The sequence below is a fragment of the Harpia harpyja genome, chromosome 3 (genome assembly GCF_026419915.1).
Source record: "Harpia harpyja isolate bHarHar1 chromosome 3, bHarHar1 primary haplotype, whole genome shotgun sequence".
NCBI lineage: Eukaryota > Metazoa > Chordata > Aves > Accipitriformes > Accipitridae > Harpia > Harpia harpyja.
Window position 1 is genome coordinate 1,738,802 of NC_068942.1, and position 8,793 is coordinate 1,747,594.

General features: G+C 43.5%; 1 protein-coding gene across 4 annotated transcripts in view; it reads right to left on the minus strand.

The window, feature by feature from the left end:
- TRMT11 (tRNA methyltransferase 11 homolog) overlaps positions 1-8,238 on the minus strand; it is a 28,328-nt gene extending 20,090 nt beyond the window's left edge. Inside the window, exons 1-7 of one of the 4 annotated variants that reach the window (XR_008234244.1) lie at positions 8,091-8,238; positions 6,591-6,656; positions 5,784-5,857; positions 3,393-3,474; positions 3,207-3,299; positions 2,009-2,143; positions 165-321 (exon numbers count right to left, since the gene is read on the minus strand). Coding sequence is in view for 3 of the 4 variants with exons in the window: in XM_052781147.1 (XP_052637107.1) it covers positions 165-321; positions 2,009-2,143; positions 3,207-3,299; positions 3,393-3,474; positions 5,784-5,857; positions 6,591-6,656; positions 8,091-8,165 (682 nt within the window). In the remaining variant the exon portion in view is untranslated. Of the gene's footprint in view, positions 1-164; positions 322-2,008; positions 2,144-3,206; positions 3,300-3,392; positions 3,475-5,776; positions 5,858-6,590; positions 6,663-7,116; positions 7,869-8,090 lie in introns of those variants that run through there. The other 3 variants (XM_052781147.1, XM_052781148.1, XM_052781149.1) reach the window with 3 other exon arrangements.
- Positions 8,239-8,793: the final 555 nt, after the last annotated feature.

Genomic DNA, 8,793 nt, shown 5'->3' on the forward strand with positions numbered 1-8,793 from the left:
GTTAACAAAATATTCATTTTATAATCACCATTTTGCTTTTGGCATCACCTCAAGTATCAGTCAAGCACCAGAAGCCGCTGCGCCAGGTAAAAGTATGGTGCAAGCAGTTAACACAATCTCCCAGTTTTTCCCTCCAACAGAAAAAAAAAAAAATGTATATATACCTGTTCCAACAAACGGATCATATACAACATCATTGGGTTTTACTCTCCCATGGTTTGCCATAATGAAAGACAGGCAGGCATCCATGCTCGTATTTCCAATGAAGTGTCTCTTTTTTACACTATAGGACTCGATAAGTTCTCTTTGGCCATCTGCAATCTGTTGAAACATTTAAAATCACTGTCAGGTCTTAGATACAAGATATAAGCAGACAGGCTAACAGTCTTGCTAAGTGGCACCATCCAACAAACAGGTAACTCTTCATTTCATAACACATCACCTTGCTTTCTGCCATCTGAAAACATGACAGACTTCTTTCCAAGCAACAGATATCTTGGTTCAACACCTACATAAATTCTTCAAGACAGCGGTCAAAAATATACAAACAATTTAGAGGGAAAATTCTTCTGAAGAAGTAACAATCAGTGCAACTTTGCTATTATTCTAGGTATCAGAAAAACAATTCCTGGCAATTCAGAGTTAAAAGAATTTCAAAATTATGAGGAGTAGAAATGCATGTTAACACGTGCATGCACATACACTCGCACATGCTTAAGGTAACGCAGAATTTCCATCTTCACTGGCATTCCTGTCACACTCAAAATCTAAATTTAGGATAGTGTTGACAGATCAGAATTTACTGGAAAAACAAACAAAGACCACATGCTAACATTTTTACATCAGACTTCCAAAATATGTTGAAGAGGACGAAAGCAATCTGGAAGAACACATGTTCAAAAGCTCTTCCAACACTATCCCCCAGCTCCAGTCAACATCAGTCTTACTGGGTAAACAAAATACACTTGCCTATTTTTTTCAGGTTGGTTTATTTGTTTTTAAACACTTCAGGAATCCAGCACAGATGGGACAACAGCTGCAATGTTTTGCAGTATTGCCACATCCTAGGGTGCTTTCACATTAATCACAGGCATGGAGAATATTTACAGGTGCTAACAGATCACTTGGATCTCTAATTTCTCTGTACTCAAGCCCCTGACCATAGCTGTATAATGTCAGCAGTGGTTCTCCCTCCCTCCAGCTGCCCTTGACCCAGGACATTGCAAGCACATATTCCCATGAGTGGCTGGTGTCATTCTGGAAGACGTCCTTCGGGAAGCCACTTTTTTTCCTCACAAAAAATAAAAGACCAGATCAGATTTCCTCAGGATATCCTAATAACGCAGCAGGTTTGGAGTGCATACGCCAACAGGCAAGGAAGCCTGGAGTAAAGACCTCAGACGACAAGCTCCAGACAGTTTTTGGACGTGGTTCCTACTGTACAGCACTGCACTGTCAGTGTCCCTCCGGGCGAGCATCTACCTGTGGGCTGGACCCACTGATGTCCAAAGCCCCAGGGATCTATCAGCCCGTGCCTTTCCATGGAGGTGCCTGTCAGGACCACCCGAAGCACTTACAGAATGCTCCAGCCGGGCTGATGCAGCTCAGGGGGGCCGCAAGCCATCTACAGTTCCTGGAAATCCGTCTTTGTGTTTGAAACAAGCTGCTGGTGCTTTTAGCTCCATCTGGGCCGACAATAATATAATACACCCCCATAGCTGTGCAGTCTCACTGCTGTGTTGAGTTCCCTCAGTGCAGGGCAAGATAAGGTGTGGTCCCAGATACAACTTCAATTTTTTCCACCTCTAAATTGCTCAATTAACCTACTTTTTCCTAGTCACAATAAGGACTTTCAAGACTTGCATAAGTGTATTATGCAGCGACAGATTCAGCCATAATTATATTGCCTGCTTCCATTAAAGCTCAACACAATTTTTTCCATTTGAATTGAAGAACACTTTCCTGAAAATACAAGCTCGTAAGAACTGAAGCAAGTGTACTCACGCACCCATCTACCAAAATACAGGTGAAAGGGCTCTTCTGGAACATTATTAGGATCCATTCCATAATCTTCCAAAATCCAGAAGATGTGTTCTGGATTCTTTAAATTTACTTTTCCTTTGAATGGCAGAAATTCAAGGGCCTATACAATAAAGAAAAACAGAGTAAAAGATAACAGGGTCAAATTTTTGAAATACACAGCCCACAAAAAAAAAAAAAAAAAAGAAAAAAAAACAAACCAAAAAACAAACCACAATTCCACTTGTGAGAAATGATAGGTTAGTACTAAAAGTACATTCTCAATTTTCTCTGGATTTTTGAAATACCTTTCTTGTGAATAAAGACAGCTCAAATGATTAAGGATTAGAAATCAGGGATAACTTTTTTATTAACTGAACAGAACCCAACTTTAGGGGAAATGAACTGTGCATATTAATTATGCAATTTTCAAGTTACAAAAACAACATGATGACGAACAATGAGATTTAAAATCTCAGTGGTGTGCAGCTACACCGATTTACATACTCAGCATTATTTCATGCACACAAAAACTAAACAAACAGGAAAGGGTAGCTACTATTAATACAGGTAATTTCAGTCTCTGTAAATGAAGTAAATAGGATAAATAGCTGCTAAAAATAGAATGTGGATGAGCAAAAATTAACAGTAATTTAGAAAAATTTCCTAATTAAAAATACTGATACAGTTAGGAGGAGAGCACAGGTGCAGACAAGAGCATAAGGACAGAACAGGAAATCCACACACAATTCACAGCTTGCAGCTGAAGTCACTGGACTGGCTTGTTCCATGTTCTGCAACAATAAATGCCTACTATGGAGATCAAGCAACAGATTTTCTAAAAGTCTAGCACCTAACTCCAGCCATTTGAATCTTACAGTTTTGGGCAATAAGCTTCAGCTTCCCCAGCACACCGGGCTGAAGTCAGCAGTGATATTTGTTTGTCTTTGTATATGCCTTACTTGGTCTATTTAGAAAAAAAAAAATATAAAGTCATGAATTTTGAGGAGCATGTTAATTCAGACACAAAGATCTCACTTAGAGCTGAGAAGGCATAAGCTGTAAACTGTTTTAAGATCTTCAGAAACCCAAACTTAAATACATTCTAGACAGCACTGATAGCATGGTATAAGAACAATGTGAATAGATGAAATTAAATGTCAAAGTTTTCTTAAAGATCTACTTACATCTATCTTTTTAATTTTCTGTGCTTGGGTCAGTGTTTTATTAAATGTATGAATATGTACTTTGTAAGTAGAGTCTGATTGTAGATATGGAAGCTGAAAAAAGGCAAAGACACTTGCATTAGTACAGCTGCAGTGCTATTCAGTGTGATTAAGGAACCTTATTATCCAGATACTTTATATGCATACCATCTTGTCCATTGGATAGTTCTTCAAACATGCATAGAGCTCCCCCGCAGATCTTCCATGACCCCACAGTTCAAATATAGACCTGAAATTACAAAGTCTTTTAGAGTGCAGTCATACAGGGTTTTGGGGGGGGGGAAGCCTTGCAGATACTTACTCCTTTTAACCTTCTTCGCCAAAGGATTTAGGCTTTGCTTTATGGAGTACTGAAGTGCATTATTTAACTCTTGGCACATGTTTAAGTTTTGTTCTTAACAGGGACACACTTATTTTTAATCCTAAACTGGAATTTCGATGAAGCTTTTACGTTTGGTAACGTACACTAAAAGGTAAATTTCCATCTTAAGTACCCTTGGATATCACCAGACCTTTTTCTGGCACACAGTGATACTAGCGAACGAGCCAAAATTCATCTGTACCTATCGATTTGATGGGGTAAGCAAAGGCTGAAAAAGGTCAAGAACAGACTTTCAAAGTGTTACACTACCCTGGAGTAAAACAAATTGTGAAACTGTAACATCCTATGTATAATGACATCATCAGAGGTTCTATCCCATTTTAAGACATGGTTATGATGTCTCATTTTCAGATGTTTAAACACTACGTTGTCTCACACTTTTTTTGTTTCGTTTCCATATTGCTGGCTTTAAGAAAAGCACTGCCTTGGAAGATGAGATAACCGATGCTACTGTAATGAAGGCACAACATCCCATCATAGACCTTTCCCCCAACATTAAAATATCCAAACTGAGTGGACTTTCCATATCAAAGGAAAAAAATCTTTTTTAGTACAGGAGTCCTAGGGCACCGCATGAATTGTTGGACATTCTTATGTGCATTTGCAACGCATCGTAAACACAGCCTTTAAGGATTACCAGTGCCATGTAGTACCTTTTCAAAGATGACTCCTTAAAGCAAATCTTCAAAACATTCAAAGGTTGAGCTCACTCAAGCAAAAATAAACGAGAACTACATTTTACTAAGTGACAATAGCAGATACCAAGACCCAGTGGTAAGCCATTTTCTTCAAGTATTCCTTTCCTGAATAAATTATTTAAGGCTATATTTCTAACCTGCCTTTACCCTGAAAAAAAGTACATTTTTCACAGTGTCTAATTTTTTCCTAAAGCATCTGTTTCTATCTACTGTGAGAATTTAAACTATATTTCTAGATGGAGCAATGGACATGTTGACAGCATACGCTGTACTAGAGAGAACCGAATATTCATCTTTGAATTTTATTCAACTGTTGGGAGAAGAAGCTCTTACAACACCTTCAGGCCCACTTCTTACTTTTACACTTACATATGTGTTGGAAAAAAACCCTGCAAAATGCTGGGGAGATTTTATTTAGATAAATGTATGCTTCAGAGCTTTTAATATTAATTAGCATTGCAACGGAGATGCTCCAGCAATCTTACACTAAAACTAACATATCTCCCCACAACCAGTAGTAGACCAGGAAAAAAGCAGTGGGCCAGTTATGCTTTCTACATAAAATAAGCATACATTAGTTGAAAGAGCATGGCGAATGGAACATCCGCAAGCTGTTTTGTCATGTTTTACTCCCTTAGTTGCCTACAGCTGCTTTTTGAAGTGCAGTACAGTTTATCCCCATCAGAAACATACTATCCTAAGGACAATTTTGTATACACGGGGTTTCTTTAGGGAAGAGTGTACAACCCAAGTCGCTGTAGGTAAAACTGAATACATGACACAAGAAGCACTCAACAGGGGCCATGCAACGCTCTGCAGAGGTGCCCAAACTAACCCTGAACAGGACAGCACAGACACCCCAGATTTAGTATGGTCAGAGCGCCATACCACAGCTGGGCTGCTTCTCATCCTGAACCGTACCTCCAAGGTATCTCTCAAGCCTCACTGGAAAGCATGTTATTCAGACACCTCTAGAAAGGAACAAAAGCCACTGGAACAATCACCCTCTGGCATATTCCTGTGCTCTTGAATTTTCTAGAGGAACATCTGCTGCAGCAGTCTGGGCTGAGGGCTCAGATACCAGCGCTAGGAGGGTGACACAAGGAATCACTACCTTTCCCTTCCAAACTTGATTTTCAGTTTTTATGTATCACTGTTTTTAGCTTTAATTCCATACACATTTTAAAACAAGCAACTAACTAAACATCATTCAAGGCGACTAAAACATCAGTGACACTACAAGACAAGTACTGGCTCTGCACTAAACAACACTGTCTCAAGACCCTGCGTTGATCGTACACTAAGTAAAGAGGACAGGCATGCTACATAATCAGTCCTACAGGCTCCAGTAACACCTCCTCTATTTTAAGACTCCATACAAAATTAATATTTGCCACAATATAGCAGAACAATTTTCCACCACCTAAGTTATCATTTACAAGATTTTTCACCTCTTACTTTGCACATACTGTCCGTTTCATTAGTCCCCTCGCCATCTCTTCTGAAGGAATACTGAGAATCCAAAATGGAGACTGAAATAAAGAGAAGACAAGTGATGCAAATACCTAGATGGAGGATGTCACCTGAATCACAGAACTACACAATTCTGTTCTATAAAAATAGAACATGAATGCTGAAGATTAAAAAGAAAAAACAAAACTGTACAGAGAACATGAGGATAAAACATTTAATTTGAGGTAAAACCGTATACTCAGCTTGAATATCTGAGAAATTTTATTCGGTATTTCATTTTCTCACCATATCTTTGACTTGGTAAAATATTATTATTTGTTTATGCTTCTCTGGCTTATTCATCCTCTTAAGACCCAAAATACCTCATTACACATGAGTAGAACTAAAACCCAGTAACATTCTCTGACTAAACATCGAGACCAGAATCATACAGCTTCCTAGCTTCATTCTTCCAGACACGCTGTCTCATTGATTTAGAGGCAAACATCAAATTCAAACTGCTGCAGCATGTTTTCATGGTTCAGCTATTCTGAAAAGCAAGGAGAGCCTCCCAGCAGATGGCATTGTTTCTTTTCACACTGTTAAATGGAGGCATCCTGAGGTGCGTTTTGTGCATCTCCTACTCAGTTCTGAGTCTTTACTGAAATTGAGAACTGCTCGTTTTTAGAAGATTCCTTATTTTCCTAAGAAACTTCAAAATTTATTCATCTATCCACATTTAATGAAAATACTATAAAGAACATACTTGTACACCATACACGCACTCGAGTAAAGTATTTGGTCCTCACTTACATTTACGCGAATTTCCTGCTCACTGCTGAATTGTCCACCATAAAGCGAGAGCAAAGATGTTATTTCCTAAAGTGAAAATATAAAGGTCAGGCTTTAGGAGCATCAACTAATGTTTTAAAGCAAATAGTAAAAAGCAATGCGCAAAAGAAAGCCTTAATGAAAACAAGGAAAATAAATGATGCAATACACATTAAATATTTTAGAACATGTGTAACGATGACCTACCAATTCTGACAAAAACCCTCTGCATTTCAGCACTGTTTTAAACAATATTACCCTGGATGTTGTATTACTAGCTCTTCAAGGTGGTGCCTAGGAGAGCACTTAGGGTATCGAAATTTGTTACAGGATATAGTAACTCTGTTAAGTCATCACAGGAAAAGAAAAAAAATCACAAGTTAAATTTACAAACAAGAGGGTTTTCTCATGAACACGGAAATTGACCATATGCTAAACCAGACGTTCACCAAGGACCCATAAAAACCAGGGACTCATAAAAAATACCAGGCAGCTTCAGGTACGTCACAACTTATTTCTGTTTTAATGATTTCCGTGAATAGCACTCGATAAGGCGAAACCACTTTAGCGACAGGGAACGAACTCTGCGCCCCACGTTTTGCAACCAGCTGGCACAAACGTGTCAACGACAAGCAGGCTGCAGGACTCCAGGCAGGACTGGCTGGCTCCCGCGCCCGACACGCTGCCGTCCCACCGCAGAAGCGGGTCCGCTCTCTCTGACCCCGCGTTGGCCAGGTTGTTGGCAAACCCTTCTGACCGAACGCTCAAACCCTTCTGACCGCACAGGAGCGAGCGCTCGGAATCGAAAGCCGAAAGCGAGCAGTCCTCAGGGCCAGCGGCGCGACGCGGAGCAGGGCGGCTGGCGACGAGGACGCCCGCCGAGGCCTTGGAGACCTTCTCCCGTGGATCCCGGCAGGCCCCAGGGCTTCAGAGAAGCCCCGTCCTCGCTGCTCCCCAAGTCTTCCTCTGGAAAATGAAGATCTCCGCACCCTCCCGCCTCACGCCGCTCCGTAAACGCGTGCGACGGGGAGGACCTCGCCTGTCGTCGGGGCAGCACCAACCCCTTACGTACCCGCACCACGCCGGCGGGAACACCTGCATACTTCAAACGAACTAAAAAAGCCACCAAACCAAGACCTTTAAAAACGTGTTTGCAAACCCATTTTTTTTCCAGCCAGTTTCCATTTCCCCTCTGGAGCCCCCAGCTACTTCGCTGGCGACCTCTCCTAGCCCCAAAGGCTCTTGAAAGCGGCCAGGAAAGCGCTGCCTTAACGCCAGAGGCTCTCCATGGAGGCTGGGGGCAGGAGGAGGAGGAGGAGGAGGAGGACGAAGCCTACGCCCGCAGCAAGGCCGAGGGGAGAAGCGGTGGCCCCGCGCCAGCCCGCCCGGACCTCCGCCTCAGCGAGCGGGCGGCCGGCAGCAGGCCCCGGCCCCGGTCCCGGTCCCGGTCCCAGTCCCGTCCCCGTCCCCGTCCCCTCTCACCGGCAGGCGAAACTCGAGGTGCTCCTGCGCCAGCAGCAGCAGGTACCGCCGGAGCGCCGGGGCCGCCAGCGCCATGTCCGGCCATTCCCCCGCCTACCCCGGGCCGCATGCGCCGCCGGGCGGGCCCAGCGCTGCGGCGGGAGCGGGAGGAGCGGGAAGAGCCGCCGCCGTTGCCGGCCCCAGCGCGGCCATCGGTGAGGGAGGGAGGTGTGTGACAGAAAGAAGCCCCCCCCACACACACACGGGCCCCCCCTGTGCCCTCCCGCCCCGCTCCGTAGCGCTGGGTACGGGCGCTGCCGCCGGCTCCGCTGGCTGAGGGGGCCGGCAGCGACGGAGTGCTCGCTGATTGATTAGCGGTCGTTTCCTCTTCTTCTGCGCCCTTTTCTTAATTTCTGTCTTGCGTGTGCTTTAGAACCGGCGCCGCACGTCAGCGCAGTAGCAGCTGTGTGTAATTCATGAGTAAATAAATACCCGTTTGCGGGGACAGGCGCTCCGCGGGGTTTCACTGGCGGGGTTCCCGACTGAGAAGCTGAGGCGGGCGCTGGCCCGGCTGGTTCGGGCCTTGGCCTTCCCCCGGCAATAACCTGCCCTCGCTGGTATCGGCGGGGCAGATCATTAAATCACATTAACAATTAACAGACACCAAAGGAGCGCCGTTCGTTTTTCCATGGGAAAGAGGTCAGCGTCGGCGACGTGGGTGTAG